Source organism: Thermobia domestica, chromosome 11 (assembly GCF_964235325.1).
Source record: "Thermobia domestica chromosome 11, izTheDome1.hap1.1, whole genome shotgun sequence".
Taxonomy (NCBI): domain Eukaryota; kingdom Metazoa; phylum Arthropoda; class Insecta; order Zygentoma; family Lepismatidae; genus Thermobia; species Thermobia domestica.
This window is the reverse complement of record NC_137464.1, coordinates 179,206,932-179,225,024: the sequence shown is the minus strand read 5'-3', so window position 1 is coordinate 179,225,024 and position 18,093 is coordinate 179,206,932. Positions and strand designations below refer to the sequence as shown.

Genomic DNA, 18,093 nt, shown 5'->3' with positions numbered 1-18,093 from the left:
AAGAAAAAAAAAAAAAAAAAAAAAATTGGAATTCAATATCGTAATTTCAGAACGGAAATAGCATCACATTGGCTGACTTCTGTTAAGAATCTATGCATAGTTTATTTACTTAAATATTTTCATTACTGGACTACGCAGAATGTCGCAGTTTTCAGAATATTAGAGTGTCAAATCACATTATCCAACTATCTGTTCATATGGGCCGGAAATTATGTTTACTCGGTTTTACTTCGAAAATAAAGGTTAATTTTGTAGAACCTAAATCACTAACTGGGTTCAATGGTAAAATATGCACGGCTGATAGTACTGAATTCCGACGCAAAGGCGCTAGTAACTATTTGATCGAACTGTAAACCATGAAATGTGACCTTGTACACTGAATTATTGTACTATATTACTCTCACTTTCAGATATGGATTATAATGAGTTCATTTAATGACTGAATACGAAAATCGAATAGTAAATACCACACTGTCCATATTTAATTATCTCACGCTCCCAATCACTCACTACTACAATTATTACTACAAGAAAATGTTTACTACATTACGAATACACACATACTACTTAAACTACAAGACATATTATGCTAATACATACTAATCATGATTACCATTAATTTTGTTATCTATATAACACGAATAAAATTCATCAGAGTTTACCATTTTTGTTTAAATCGGCTCTAGTTAATTTAGAGGAAGGAAATGGACAGGGAAAACTGAACCAATTGGTCCTGATTAACTCATGGTGTTTTGAAAGATAATGATCAAAACGTGTCCCAAGGGGACATGCCAAAGCTCTTAATTGAGAGGTTCCCCTCCCTAAAAGGAAAGGAAACCTAGAGAATTAAATATTTAGCCCATCCCTACTGGAAGCTATCCCAATTCGGGATTAAAACAGGAGCCCTTAAAGTTGACTTAAGCGATCATTCTAAATGTTAGAGACTATGCTAAACTTAAAATACCGCCATGTGGGTTAGCAAAAAAAAAAAAAAAAAAAAAAAAAAAAAAAAAAAAAAAAAAAAAAAAAAAACTTGCTATCTACATCAACAAGTTACTACACGGACAGGTCTTGACTTTATATGATATTGGGAGGGGTGGAAAGGATAATCACTGTATTGAAGTTACTGAGTCAAAACAACTGAAGAGTTTATCACATCAAATTAAATGCACTTAAATGCCAAACCTGTCCACACTAACTGTTTACAGCCATCATGGCATCCTGTGTTGACAGCTACATTTCACCGAATTTTAGTTCGTTTTTCACTATGGAGATTTAGTAATTTTAGCTCCTGTACTTCCGGGTTAGTGTAGTTTTGACTTTAAAATATAAATTACCTGGTTTACTCGGCTTTTCTGCTAAAAATCCTCTCAATCTGCTGGCTGATTAAATACGCATCTCTACTTTTCCTGTGCTTGAGGTAGAATGAAGATGATCGCGCCTTGATATGTAGCGTGGGTAACTACACCAATCAAAGTAAAGCTTTTTTGGCGGTGGAGTATTTAAAACGAATAAAAAATGGTAAAATCTGGATTGAACCGGATCTTTAGAGGAACATTGGTACCAAAAAAAAAAAAAAAAAAAAAGGGGTGAGGAAAGTCCGAAATATTGTGCCAAAATTTAGATTGGTTAATTAGTCTAAAACTTCCATCCAATGGTGGGCCTATACTTCCGAATAGTACTGACACCGTGAGATTTGTAATCGTCCATTTAAAATATGCATATATGAGATTTATAATTAGTTAATATATGAATAAAGATATGAATCCCCAAAAATATGATTCCTAAAGAATTTTTTATCGTCTTCCATGTTAATTTGGAATAAAATAACGAACAATTAAATAACTTATATGAACCGAAAGAAAAAAATTTTTTTCGCTAAATAGAAAGTACAGTCGGTGCAAAAAAATTTCTGGCACCCTCCCATCAAAAATATCATTACATTAAATTGTAATGTTACATTACAGTGCATTGTGGAGTTCGAATAGATTGTGTTGTGTGGTGATGCACTGAGTTAGATTACGTTTGTGCTGCTTCATGATTGATGGAGTGTAGATTCGTGTGTGTGATATCTTACAGGATACAAGATGGCGAGGAAGTGTGTAAATCACCCGCACAATTTCTGTTATGTATGTGGGGAGCTGACATTTAAATCGCAACGTCGATGTTTTACTCCACTTGTGAGGAAGTGTTATCAGTTATATTTTGGTTGCTGTGTAGGAGACCAAGATAAGAATTGGGCTCCTCACTACATTTGTTGTACTTGCGTGAAACGTCTGACTGGGTGGGCAAATGGTGAATGAAACATGAACTTCGCACTACCGATGATCTGGAAGGAACCAAAAGTTCATTCTTCAGACTGCTACTTTCGTATAACACAGATAAAAGGAATAACAGTAAATCTAAGCACACAGTACAGTATCCTAATTTGCCATCAGCAATTAGGCCAGTTCCACACAGTGCAGAATTACCTGTACCAGTACCTCCTGCTCATCTTACGGTAAATGAGGATTATGTACTTAAGGCAACTATTAAGTTCCAAATGAAGAAGATGATCCTTCTTATGTCGAAGTACATCTACATTGGATCCCCACCTGATAACTCAGGATGAACTAAATGACTTCGTACGGGATTTAAAACTCTCCAAGATACAGGCAGAACTTCTTGCTTCTAGACTTAAAGGCTGGAATCTGCTTCATCGTGACACTAAAGTGTGTATTTTTCGAAACCGTCATAAAAAGTTTCAAAACTACTATTCTCAAGAAAATGATTTAGTGTATTGTAATAATGCCTGTGTTGTGATGGATACGCTCGGACATGCACATATAAGTACAGAGTGGAGATTGTTTATTGACTCTTCCAAAATAGTTTGAAGGCTGTCCTTTTGCACAATGGCAACAAATTTCCTTCAGTGCCTTTGGCTTATGCAACTAATATGAAGGAAACCTATGAAAACGTCAAAATAGTGTTAGAAAGAATTCAGTATGAGAAATACAAGTAGACCGTTTGCTGTGATTTAAAAGTCATTTCTTTGTTAATGGGTTTGCAGGTTTGTTATACGAAATACTGTTGTTTCCTCTGCGAATGGGACAGCAGAAACAAAACGGAACATTACATCAAGAAGAAATGGCCAAAGCGTGTATTAACTCCTGGACAGAAAAATGTTGTTTATTTCTCACTGGTGAGCCTTGATAAAATAATTCTACATCCTCTTCACATAAAGTTGGGTCTCTTCAAAAACTTTGTTAAGGCAATGGACAAAAGTAATGCAGGATTTTGTTACCTGAAGGAAAAATTTCCTCGGGTTAGTGACGCTAAAATTAAGGAAGGGATTTTTGTAGGCCCCCAAATAAAATGTTTGATTCGTGACCAAAATTTTGAGGATCTCTTAACTCCGGTTGAGAAAGCAGCTTGGTGTTCATTTAAATGTTTAACAGAGAATTCTTTAGGAAACCAGAAATCCCCAAACTGCCGTGAATTGTGAATGCAATCATTCAAAGAAATGGGTTGCAACATGTCCCTTAAAGTTCACTTTCTAGACTCCCACCTGGATTTCTTTCCTGAAAACCTTGATGCTGTTATTGATGAACATGGGGGACGTTTTCATCAGGACATTTCCTCCATGGAGAAGAGATACCAGGGAAAGTGGAGTTCACAAATGCTAGCTGATTACTGTTGGACACTCAAAAGAAATGTTCCAGAAGCCAAACACAGAAGAAAGTCGACAACTAAAACATTTTAGTTAAGGCAAGTAAGTGTTCATTTATTAAGAAGATACCACTCATTTCTTTTGTATTATTTATTAAGTAGACATAAAATTATGTTTTAGTGCAGTTCCTGTTTCTGTATCACTATATACAAATATCAACTTAAGACAAAAAAATCTTATAAACTACTTTTTGGAGGGAATTACCCACAAAATCCCTCTAGAAATTCCTTCATACAAAAAATGGTGACACGGTGTATACATCTTTGAAAATATGTTTTATTTTCAAATCCAATGAGGTATAAACTGCCCTTATATTGTAATTTTCGTGGAAGTTATATGTGATTTTATCTGCACTAATGAATATGGTAAAATAAACAGTACACATAGCATATTTTTATATAAATATGTTTATTTCTCTAGAAAGAATAATGCGATTCTTATGAAACTTAGAGCGCTTACTAAGTATAAATCAAGCTAACATACAATATAATTTGTGTGTTTATATTCCTAAGGGTACCCGAGCTACAGATATGAAAATGGTAAAAAAAAAAAAAAAAAAAAAAAAAAAAAAAAAAAAAAGGAAATTTGAGGGGAAATTTCCCGAAAATCCTTCTGTCACGGGAAAACTGAGGGAGATGGAGAAAAACTGATTGCAGATTCGAATTCTACGTGAAAAGTTCTATTACAATCAGGTATTTTCTTCCGTCTGCCAGAGAAAAAAATTTTTTTTGGTCGACTAGTGTTGTTAGTTTTCAATAGCCTAAAATACAGGGTTATTCAAAAAGAAAGAACAGATTTCAAATATTTATTTCTTCCAAACTACAAAAGATAGAAACATGATTCGAACGTTACTTGATTAAGAAAAGTTTACAATTTAAACAGCCCGGATAAAAGTTTCAATCACGGCCGCATTGGCGCTGTTGTTTGTTGTTGTTTGTCTGTAGTGAAATGACGGTGTCACCACAGGAGAAGTTTTTTTTGTGTGCTACAATTGGCAAAACTTGAGTCCATTGTTGCAGTTCAGCGAGCATTTCGCCGTCAATTTAATAAACAACCGCCGCATCATAAGCAAATTTACGAGTGGCATCGAAAATTTGTAGAAGATAGTTGCATCTGCAAAAGGAAAAGCACAGGACGTCCACGCACATCGAACGAGAATGTCGAGCGTATTCGTACACTTTACGAAAGGAGCCCAAAGAAATCCACATCACGAGCAAGGAAAGAACTTAACATTCCTCAACCAACGGTATGGCGAGTTCTAAAACATCGTCTGCATGTAAAGGCATACAAACTGCAGTTATTGCAAGCATTGCATCCTGACGACCACAACAAAAGGTATGAATTTTGCATTAGCATGTTAGATGATATGGAAGAAGACAATTTTGTTCAACGATTAATTTTTTCCGATGAATCCACTTTTCGTCTTTCTGGTAAAGTTAATCGCCATAACGTTAGAATTTGGGCAAGTGGAAATCCTGCAGCAGGTATTCAACATGAAAGAGATTCACCAAAGATGAACGTCTTCTGTGCGATATCTGTAACCAAAGTTTATGGGTCTTTCTTCTTCATGGAGAAAACTGTGAGAGGTTTAACCTATCTAGACATGCTTCAAAACTGGTTATTTCCTCAACTTGAAGATGATTCAGATGACTTCATCTTCATGCAAGATGGTGCCACGCCTCATTTCTCTAACTACGTTCGACGTTACTTGAATGACACTATTCCTGGACGTTGGATTGGAAGAGGATGAGCTGAAGATCAACTTTACTGCCGGTGGCCTCCCAGGTCTCCAGATCTCACTCCGTGTGATTTTTATCTATGGGGTTACGTAAAAGACCGTGTTTTTATCCCTCCTATGCCTGACACTCTTGAAGGTCTACGACATCAAATTGTTGAAGCTGTGAATTCGATAACTAGAGACCAGCTGCTTCGCGTGTGGCAAGAAATGAGCCACCGTTTTGACATTTGTCGTGTAACACGATGCTCATATTGAATGCACACCATAATTACTAACAATAAATTGTAAACTTTTCTTAATCAAGGAGCGTTCGAATCATGTTTCTATCTTTTGTAGTTTGGAAGAAATGTTTGAAATCTGTTCCTTCTTTTTGAATAAACCTACATCGAAGTTAATAAATAAATAATAGTAATATTAATAATACCAACCTTCTTCTCCACATACGCTACACTTCCTTTTAGCTTTTGGTCCCGAACCTCTGGGTGTACCGCCACCTCGCCCTCTGCCTTTGCCTCTCGTTGTAGACCCTGTATCGGACATTACAAAGTCAATTAAAAAGAAAGATTGATTTAATGTACACAGTTCCAACTATTTTCTTTAAGTTTTTAGATTTCCAAACTATGCTATACATTCAAATCGGAACTGAAGATGAACTATGATTTCCAGTTTCAATATTGATTCATTTAGTAGAAATATCAGGAGAAGCAGTTTTCTGGTATGGATTAAGTACCAGAAGAATAGGTTATACGCCCGAATTTATTCCTCTATTCTATAGAAATTTACTACCACTCCCAATTGTAATATTAATCTCTATAAGGCAAACTCGCTAAGAAATAGCGAAAAATAATCTCTTGATATAAATTCAGCGTCTGAAGGACTGGTTCCATCTGCAACTTCTTTCTCTCTCTATGGCACCAATGTGCAACACCCGGCTCCCAGGCCTGTCTCAACTCACTTTACCCTTTTATCCTGCCCACATGATCTGTTATTGAAAAATTTTTTCCCATTAAAATGATAAATAAATAAATTTGTTCTATTTTTCTTTAGGATGTTTTTTTTTCTTTTTGTTACTGTTATAACAGTTTTAGAATTCCAAACTATACTATTCATAAGTGTCGAAAGTCTTCCAGAATGGATATGTCCATCTTTCTGTCTGTCGACAGGTATCAGAAAAGAAACAGTAACAGATATCCAGAAGTAGTCTTTTGCAATCGATTCAGTGTTCCAAGAATAGGTTCCATCTTCTCCACTGACCCGTTATTCAAACCGGAAGTGACAAACTACCAATTTCTGTTTCAACATTTTTCCGCCGTAGAACAAAAATGGTAATAGATAGCGACAAGCGATTTCTTGGAGTTCATTCAACGTCTCAAGGAAACATATCATCATCCGCAAAACTCTGACAAAACTAGGTATAGTTACTAGTGTAAAACAATTACAAATGCTACACGGTGAAAATAAGTAAATGCACACAGGAAGACTATATCTGATATTATTTTCCACCGGCGTAGTATTTCTGCACAGTATACAAAAGCTATGTTTTATTTTACAATTGTAGCGTTACTAGTATGAAACTATTTCAAGTGCTATAGGACCTCGTATCAGAAAGTGCTGAATTTTACTACTACTTGCGGTTTTGGTACTGATTTCCATAGAGCAGAAACGGTATAAAGATATGAAAAGAGGTTTTTTGCAATCGATTCAGCGTCCCAAGTATAGAATTCACATCCTAGGCTAATCCTTTACGCAAACCGGGAAGTGATAGAAATCAACCATTTCCGGTTTCAATGTTTATCACCATAGAACAGAAATGGTAATAAATATTGACAAATTTTTTCGTTTGTTTTTGCAGTCGGTTCGGTGCTTCAAGAGCAAATACCATCGTCACCTGCAACACAGTACCGAAACCGGAAGTGTTTGAAATTTACTTGTACTTCCGGTTACAATATTAAGTTCCATAGATCAAAAACGAGACACATCGAGAAGCGAGTTTTTGCAATCGATTCTGCGTCCCAAATCTTCCATTAACCCTCTATTGAAATCGGAACTGGTAGAAGTCAATCATTTCCACATTTAACGTTGATCGCAAATCCCAAACAGCAATAGATAGCGACAAGCGGATTTCAGCAATTGGTTTAGCGCCAAAGAACATACCATCACCATCTGCAACACTCTACCAAAACCGGAAGTGGTTGGAATTTATTAGTCTTCCAGCTTCAATTCATATTTCGATAGAACAAAAACGGCAATGCTATCAAAAAACGGTTTTTGACAAAGATTCAGCGCCCCGAAAATGAGTTTTATCTTTTATTTATCTATTGAAGCCAGAAATGAAAATGTACGTTTATACGATTACAACACTGATTGCATAATGGTTAAAACGAATATGGTTAGTGACATTCAGATTTTTTAATATATGGATTCAGAACCACGAATATGTTTCATCTCTGATTTTGTTCTTTTTATTGCAACCAGAAGTGATATACATGAATTCCCACATGTTAATCCTCATAGAGCAAAAACTGTAAGACGTACGAATAATGGCTTTTTGATATGAATTTAGCGTCTGAGGAACAGAATCTATCTTTGACCTTATTCATCTGTTACAACCAGTAGTTATGGATGTACTACTTCAAGTTTAAATATTGAATTCACATATTCTGGAAGTCTACTGTAGTGTCACACTGTGAAACAAAATTCATTTGTTGTGTTCTGCGATGTTAGTGTACGATAAATGAGTTTCTCCATTGAACATGGTATTGAATTCTTGTGAAAATATACATTATCTCGCACGGCCCTCGACGCCAGTATGTCCCCTGTGATTGGTCCATCCACTATTCCAACTTGGCTGCTCTATGCCAACGGAAGTTACAGAACTACCATTGCAGGCTTCAATATTGAACTCGCATAGTGTGGAAGCCTAACGCACGCTCATAATTTGAAATGAAACTCATTTGTTTCTGAGAAGAATTGAACCTAATCAAAAACATATCTAAAAAGTACTTTAGGTGGTACTCACCTCCATGCCAGTTTTGCGACACATTATTCATTGCTGAAGTCCAATTGTTTCCGCCATTCCAATTTCCTGCATTACCCATGTCGAAACTACCATTTCGATTATCTGTGGCATCGTTATCCACCCATTTGAAAAACCTACACTGCGACTCTCGCGGGTTACTGCATCCATAGAATTGTCGACCTTTGTTTGGTCCATCTTTCTGCACTGTCAGCCTGAAAGCAATTGGTTGTTATGAGACTTGCTGCTTTTGCTTCTTACAAGGTTAATATAAAATTTTGTATCTATGCGTAACTACTCGTACAAACCCTTATCAATTTAATGGAAACATTTGAAGCTGGAAACATGTGAGATATCTGGGTTGGCAATGATCAGGCTGCGACAACAGCGCCGGGCTGTTGGTGGTAGTATTAGAAGAAATCCCGTACTACATGAGGAGCAGTAGAACACCAGTATACCTGAGCGAACGTGACAGTGTAAAATGGACGATCTTTCTGATTTCCAAAGGGGGTAAATTGTTGATGGTCGGTTACGTAGTGTGATCGTGACAAAAGTAGCAAATGTATTGGATTTGCTGCGAAGGACAGTATCCAACATGAGGATAGTTCACAAAACTTATGGGAAAACCACTGCAAGTTACATGAGATTGATATACGGGGTCGGTTTGCACGGGAGAAATCGCTGGTAAGGGACCATAAACGCTTTAGCATGACACCAATGGAGTCACGAACATGAAACATGGACTGCTGATGACTGGAAAGGTGAGATATGATAAGTTATCGTTTACTTTATTTCAAACCATAGGCCATGTTTGTCTGACGGACGCCCAAAGAATCTTATGATCGACAGTGTTTCAGACCAACAGGGAAACGATGTTGTGGGCCGTTCTATCCTGGTTTTTAGTGCGTTCTGAGCTGATCCTTACTGATCGCATCATTGCGCGTATTTATATCGCCATTTTAGGGGACCATGTGCATCCTACGGTCTAGATGTTTCCGGACAATGATTCCAGGATGATAATGGCCCTATCCACATAACTGGAGCTGTTGCGGGATGGCCTCAAAAACATCACGATGAAACTGAACACCTCCTCTGGCCCGCCCAATCCCCAGATCTGAACTAATTGAACATGTGATCTGTTTTGGAGACAGGAATTGAGTGCAAATTTTCGTCTCCATCCTCTTTCATCGAGCTGAGTGATTCACTGGATGCAGAATGATGTCATATTCCACTTGCTACTATTCACGAAATCTATGAGTCCATTTCACTTCTCATTAGAGCTATTCTGAAGGTGAAAATGGTCCGACGACATATTAATCTGGTAAGTTTTTAATGCGTTTATTTCGGATACTGTCCGTAAACGAGTGTGCGAAGGTGTGAATGAGTCAATACTAAGATTACATCTATTGATACAAATCATCTGTCCTTAGCAAAATTTTGTTACTTAACAAAATTTTGTTACTGACCCCGGGGAACTAATGTACTGTACCATTACAGTCCATGTACTGAGATTTTTGTTTGGAGGAGTCCATTATTTTTTTTTAACATACTGTACTACGCGATTTTTCAAAATATATTTTTTGGTTCATGTAGTATAATCATTAGTTCTTTTTTCAAACCAAAATTAATGTGGAAGCTTTTAATAATTTAGTAGAAATTATATTTTGGGGAATGATTTCTTTATTTATACATCATTTTATTATGAGTCCCGTATATGGACATTTCAGATGGATGAGTATTGAAATTATCATCTTAATGCTATACGAAAACATAGGCCCACAATTGGACAGAAATTCTTGAAATTATCCAGCAATCTGATTTTCGGCAGAATAATTTAGACCCCCTTCGTCCCTCCGATGTGCCCATATCCTACCAAGATCCGGTTTTGTCCAGTTTTTGCTATTTTTCATTCGCTTTATAATTTTCCACCGCCAAATCTCTCTGTTCTGATTGAACTATTTTCTGACGCTCTCATATCAAGGCGCTATAATCCTTATTCTAGAACCGGACAAGCACCGAGCCACAACGCATTACATCGACGCTTTCAAATTTTAGGATTTTGGCAGGAAAACTAACCAGAAACCAGGTAAAATTAGCTTTATGTAAGAAATGAACAATTGAAGAAGCAGAAGGGAGCCATGAACAGTAAAATTTAGCAGTGAATTTGCCATTTTAAACAGTCAACAAGCGGTGAAATATAGACTTCAGTTCAAGTGACGCCATGTTTGGAAACGTAAATAGTGATGGACAGGATTCATATTAGTGTGTGATTTTTCAAAACAGTTTTGAAGATTAGTTTTTCCCTTGAAAATCCACCTTTTAAAAATTCCTGTTAGGATTCGTTAGGCCTGTCCTAGCATAGCTTCTGTTTATGTACGTAGTAACTGTGACTATTATTATTACTAACATGGCGGCATTCCTAGGCTTCTTTGTAGATAAGTTGATTCTCATAATGGTAGTGTAAACGAAAAAAAGGAGCTCTCATTTACTCCTATCTTGATCAAGGTTCCAACCGAAATGGGTTGAACGACTTTTCGTTAGGGTTCTTTTCCCTTCAGGAAAGGGACCCTTACCATTAGCAGTTTTGATGTTTTTTCAGTGACATTAATAGTATTTCGAAAACATGATTTAGTTGGTAGAAGGGCTACTTGGCTCTGATTATTTCGTTTACTCCTTTTTAGTTCATAGAGCCGATTGGTGAAAATCAAAAATCTTGTTTGGTTCATATATTGTTGAGTGGTGTGATAATATATATTTGCATGTATCAGTATTTGCTTTCTTGGGTACGTGGAATGCAATGTGCATGTCTATAATTAAGTATGTGGATTTTTAGGAGTAAAATGTGAGTGAAAGTATGATATATTTAGTGATGGACAGTGTATTATTGTTTGTTTATTTATCTCTCTGGTCCGTCATAATAAGTACGTTACTCCTTAGTGAAGAATTTCATAGTAGTTCCGTACCGTAATTACCTAGTACATGGCTTATATTTAACAATAATGGTGCAAAAACATGATTAGCAGTGCAAAGAATATTCAGTCGTGCACAGGTTGTTTTCATACTACTAGCGCCACCGCGTCCGAATTTAGTATCATTCGCTGCTAGTATTCTGTTACTCAAATACTTAGTGATCTGGTTTATACGAAAATGACCCTTCCTTTACAATTAACTGAGTAAATATTAGTTTAGGCCTATAAGAATGGATTTCTAGATAACCCACATCGCAAGCTACCTTTCTGGATAAGCACGATCATTTATATAACTTAGTAATCAAAATATTAATAATAATAAACTTCACGTTCTTTCTTAACTCGAACTTTTGTCTAGATGGCATTGTTTATTTGTCGCCAGTTGCATGTACGAATCCTCTTTATCCGTTGCTTTCTGTGAGCAATTGCATTGTTGACAGTTTCCTGATATATAGTTGCATGCTATTTACAACATTGAACTCTCATTGCATACACAATAATTTCGAAGAAATGAAGCGAATTATACCGTAGTTTGTTACGAAAGAAATTCATGTTCTGTTCGTATAGGATCACACGTGTTAATTAATGGATAATGGTAATGGCTGATTTTAATATATTTAGTTAGATTGCTTTGAACAGTCTTGGGCTTATCGAGGAAGTATAGGATGTCTAAAAATAAGTCGACGTCGTAGAGAAAAGTAAATAAATGAATAAGTGAGTAATGATAATATTATTAATATATAAATATGTATTGTAAAGAGTATGATTAAATAGTAGGACGCCCATGTGTATATGTGCCCAGTGGAAAAGTTTGCTACGAAGTATTGATTATATATATATATATATATATATATATATATATATATATATATATATAAAATAATAAATTTCTTAGTGCATTAATTATCACGTTAGGATCTTATATGTGAGTGGTGCGATACGTAAAAAACGATGACTGGTATTTAGCTTAGTGGCTCAACTTCTCCATAGTAAATATACCGATTAATTGATCAACCGGCCTGACAATACAAACAATAGCCATATAACAAACGATCCCAGATATTTCGCAGTTAATCACGTAACAGAATAGCTGTTTGCAGAATTGGTACCTTTCAAATATACGCGTTTGACTTGCGTCTAGGACAATATTCTGCAACTTTGAATTTTTTTTCCCACGTCACCCGACCAAACCAAGTTCATTATTGTAGAAGTGACGAAGTGGACAGGATCAAATAATCTAGTAAATCTATTACTAGACTATCGTACCCAGGTGTCGATCCTCCCTCCCCTTCAAATATTTTCATTTTTTCCTTAGTTTTAAACTAGGTAGCGATTGAAATTAAACGACACCTCAAGGTTGGCACCCTTGCGGTTTGGGAGCCACTAATAAGATTGGCAGACAACGTACTAGTACAAAAACTATTTTTATTTAACTTTTTTATTTTGGCAAGTCACTGTTAGGATTTCTTCAATTGTATCGATTTTACTTTAGTTTTTCATACTTTCCTCGGAACTCTTCTCAGTTTCTGAGGGGTCGGATAATTTATTTATTATTTTAGAAATTCAAAATTAGAGACACCACTGACTTCCCGGTAGTGCCAGAGTCTCCAAGGTCTCAGCCGGATTACAGTGAGGAGGCGAATTTCCCGAAAGATTTGTCTTTTTCAAAATTTCCTTGTGCGCACGGACTTGTTGTTGCTTTGGAGATACTTATTTTAGGTTACGCATTTTAGTAGGCCAACCATTTTCGGCATATAAAAGTATATTTGGCTGTGGATTGTTGCATGTTGAAATTCGACCGCTTACCTTTGTAGTTTTAGTGTCCTAGCTTATTTCTTTGGCGCCGCTTTTGCTTGTCTTTCTTTTTCTCTATCTATTCCTCTAGATTTTTTTTTTTTTTTAAATTTTAACCTCCCCTCCTCGAGTTTTGAACTTGACATATATCAATCATTTGAACTGTATCATTTGAATATGAATTACCAACTGAGACGTCGCGAGACACGATTCGTAGAGGTATTCATTGATGTGAAGTATGAAATCAATGTTTTCCACCATATTGACAGACTGCAATAGCGAGCGACGGTCCGGTCTACTATTAAATTTTGCTTTCGTTCCTTTAATCATTATCCGTTTACAATCTTCTGTCAAATTATTAACTTTTCTTACATTTGTTTCCATTGGTAACACTGAATGTAAAGGTTGTTGTAGTTGTATTGGGCCCAAAAATAGTGTTAACAGTTTAGAACCATATACTTATACACATTATGTGTTTACGTGCGTGCCATATTATTTAAATGTCTCCCAGTTTAAACAAAATATTTTGAGAATTCTAATTTTATCATTATGCGCGGAAAATCAGTTGAATATATATATATATATATATATATATATATATGATATATCGGATTTGAATGTAAAGTGTTGCAACCTCAAAACTCAATTTGTCGGGGTTAATAATTTGAAAGATTGAATAATTATTGAATATATATATATATGTTGAGATATGAATATATGAATATGTGTGGAATGTGAATATAATATTGAAGTAAAATATATAATATTGAATTGAGTAAATGAATATATGTGTAAAGGGTTTTGGTACCTTACCCCGAACGGATCTTGGTTGCCACGGTCACAAAATATTCGATAGCACATAAAATGTAAGAAAATACCGCCGCGTGTTGAATATTCTTTTCAATCTGTGTGACACTCTTGAACAATCTATGTAAGAATTAACATTATTTGTATTATAAGAACTGCATGTAGCATGGAAAGGCAGGTCAACGTAACCCTAATGTATTACTAAATCTATCCTCAAACCAGTAAACTGAAATCCTACTGTATAATTACATTTTGATTCCATCTTTCCTGTACAAATCCTAAATCTCAACCAGTGTTTCCACCTCTGTAATCGTGCTCTCCGCTCTCCGACGAAGATCCTTCTGAACTTGAGAAATTCTCGTTTTTTTTCTCCATAACCTGTGCGAATTTTAACGATAAATGTGATTGTCTAAAAGTATAAGGCGATAGTGATGTAAACCTGGTCAGGGAACTAGTTAATCAATCGGAAAGACCAGAGAAGCAAAATAGTCGCTATGATAGTAGAGACGAAACTTTGTCCTTGTTATCCAAAAGTGGGAGAAATGCACTCCTACGTATATCTACAGACATAATATGTATCGGTTACGATTAATAACCTAATCTCGTATGTGTATACGAAAAATTTAAGTACAATGAAATGTTTGGACACCAGAAAAGGGTGCTTTGATAATTTTGAGTGATATTAACGCTCATCGCTAACTATGAGATAGGACTCGTAAATTTACTCAGTTTTTATATATGAGAGAAGACTCATTTATATCTTTAAAAGTTTTTTCTTTTCCTTTTTTCATTCAATTATGATCTAGTAAAATATAAATATATTTTTTTTAATTCGTACATGTTCAAAAAAATTTATATATATAGATAGATAAATAGATATCCAAATATAAAATGTTCTTTTAACCTTTCTGTTAATATATATATATATATATATATATATATATATATATATATATATATATATATATATATATATATATATATCATCACAAGGCTATTGTTCAATTTCACATGTAGTTTGATACGTTCATATGTATGTTTATTGCATGTTCATAATAATTTGTGTCTAATTCTAGAATAGATGTAATAAATGTTCACCAAATTGTAGTTAGAAGGTTCCTTTTACATTATTCTCATCCATGTCGATACTAGGGATGGCCAAAAATTTTCGGATCCGGACCTAGATCCGGATCTCTGATCCGAATCCCAGATCCGGATCTCGGATCCGAACCTCAGATTCGGATCTGGATCCGAAATTCGGATCTCGGATCTGGACCCGAAATTCGAATCTCAGATCTTGATTCGTATCCAAACCTACATCTGAAATTGTGATGATAAAATTGAATATCTAAAATTCGTTAAAACTTTTTTTAGGATTCACTGATATAGTAGGTTGCTGTGCTTTTAAATGTTTCCATAACACGTTTGTGTTACCTTTGTTCTTTATTTTATTTTAACCTTGCAATATTTACATGTTGCACTTTCAGTCGAAGTCTCTTTAGTAAAATGTTTCCCAGTTTGATTTCTTCCCATTTCAGAGTATAGTGAACTGTCTGAAAACTGATATAAATGGTAACAAATTCTTCTGTTTAGCTCCTCTTCGAAACTTAATGTTAGCTTCACATTGAAAATATTTATTTTATTCTTAGAAAATAAACTTTCTTTTTTTCTCATATACAAATGAAATATCTGTTAAATAAGGCCCTTCTAATCGCAGGGATAGTAGACAAAACAAACTCTTTATTAATAGTAGTTTCTGACTCACGAGTCCAACCACCAACAAATGTAATAATGAATATCTTTCACTTCGAAGGTATATACAACAAAAAATATAGACTGGTTGGCGTGCAACAACAGTAGATTTTTAAACATACACATCAGAATTTCACGAGAGCGATATGGTTGTGTTCGTTGTATGACTATTACCTAACTTATGGCTTGCCCTTCTGAGGTCGGGAGTTTGTTGAAGGAGTAAATATAAAAGAGATTTCTGTTATTTTTTCTTCACCCTCCTGGCTTCTTTAATCATACATTGCAGGACGTAACCAAAACATATCCATGCATCGTATCATTGAAGCATTTTGTGTTTTGTATATTAGTGTTCAAAAATATTTAACATATTCGCATTTGTTCATGTGATCTCAGGTTCAATTCTCAGTGGGAACATACATGAGAAAATTGAAAGCTGAAACAATATGAAAATAGTATATAAAAGTCAGGAAATTGATATTAAAACTTTAGCTATCTATTGGGACTGTAAGGCTGTAGTTAAATTAACCCACACGTTTCTTGAAGATATATTACGTCGTTATTGTTTATTTACTATAAGCTACCAGATACATCCTCAGAGGCCATTTTACACTGTAGTAATCAACAGATGAAAACATTGGAAAAGGAATGAAAGGAAGGACTACAGAGCCTTAGATCAAGGTACTAACCTAGCATTTGCCCAGTATAACTGAGGAACAACCCTGGAAAATCTTGTCAGGATGGCTGGTCTCCGAATTTGAACCCAGTATTATCCAATTGCGAAGTAAGAATCCTAACAAGTAGCCTGAGCTCGCTCCGTATTATTATTATTATTATTATTATTTAATTAAGGTAATGTTTTAAAATTAGTGCAAATTAAACCGTACTTTCTTTATTGCTGATTTTATAGTTAATAAGCCTACATGAGACATCAGTCCCCCATTAAGAAAGAATACCAGAACTGGAATTCAGGAAGCGGGAGTGAAGAAATTAATACGGATGAGGAAACTATGTACGATGCAAAAACTGAATAATTATGACTTCGTCACAGATATATTCACTTACATACGTCAATTAATATTTCTCTGATACAGTACACTCTTACTTTCTATAGTGGCAGGAAAATGGCCCGCTTTTGTAAACGAACACACTAAGCACGTGCGTATAGGCGCAATGTCCGTGCAAAGAAACATAGGTAAAACTAGAAAAAAGAATAGGGTAAGCGAGGGGAAAACGATAAACCGCCCTTCAACTTGAAAAAAAAAAAAAAAAAAAGAAAGAAAACTAAAAATAACTAAACTTAGAGCTACGAAAGACGCGAGGCGAATTTTTTTTGAAAAGATTGTTTTTCCTTAGTGATTAGTTGTGCTATGAACATGAATTAAAAAGAAAACAAGTAGCTAGCTCTGAGTTTCCCAAACTAGTTGAAAAGAAAATATTGGATAAAATTTAATAATAAAGAAGCCATTTATGATAATTAAAACAAACTAAATTCTTGGCACGACAGTCCTTTGGTTCCTACCAGCGGGCTTACGTTGAAAGTGGGGATGTGTAGTCAACGCATCGACACCCGAAGTCCCTAATGCCGGCTTTCTAGACTGCAGTCCGCTACCTCTTACTTAAGATAACTCCCCAATTGTCATCACGATGCTGGGTCAACATCGAAATTGTTGAGTGCCTCTCCGGGAATTGAACCCATGACCACGGGCACGTAAGGCACGCTCTCTGTCTTCTATAGACGAAAAGCTATAGTTACTCACATTGTCTAATACAGAAATAAGTTCTGATTCTCTAATAGCTGCTGATGGTGATAGTCAAGGTTCACCGAAGCATGATCCCAAACCCAAACTGAGATATTGATGTCACTGGAATGCCTGAAAAGTCATTGTGGGTAAGTGAATTGCTCACTTGTCAGGATGAAGGGCGATGGTGATGTGAAATATGGGGCTGTCAGAGGTACTACTTATGATAATTGGATTTATAATATTCTATGTTGCCATAAACCCTCTTCAGGAACAAAACTGTTAATCTTAGCTTTGAAAATGTTACATAAGGAGTTTTATTGCTATCATTAGGTTGCATTAGGAATTATCAGATTTATTTTAACGCTTAACTTTTACATCTCTTCTGATTTACGAATATTTAAATCGCGATTATCCCCTTAAGGTCAATTAGTGATATTTTAAATCATTTCGAACCAACTTTATATATGGTTAGTCTTGTTATATGGGAATAATTGAGACCAGAAGCAGTCTACAGGCTAAGTCCAAAAGAATCTTGGCCGACCTCCTGATAAACCACGTCTTTCAGC

The 18,093-nt window shown here is 35.4% G+C and overlaps 1 protein-coding gene across 1 annotated transcript in view; it reads right to left on the bottom strand.

The window, feature by feature from the left end:
• The window catches only part of Top3alpha (topoisomerase 3-alpha), a 137,838-nt gene that overhangs the window by 7,021 nt on the left and 112,724 nt on the right, over nt 1-18,093 (bottom strand). The window contains exons 18-19 of the mRNA XM_081731377.1: nt 8,467-8,678; nt 5,876-5,974 (exon numbers count right to left, since the gene is read on the bottom strand). Of these exons, the coding sequence (XP_081587503.1) occupies nt 5,876-5,974; nt 8,467-8,678 (311 nt within the window). The remainder of the gene's footprint in view (nt 1-5,875; nt 5,975-8,466; nt 8,679-18,093) is intronic.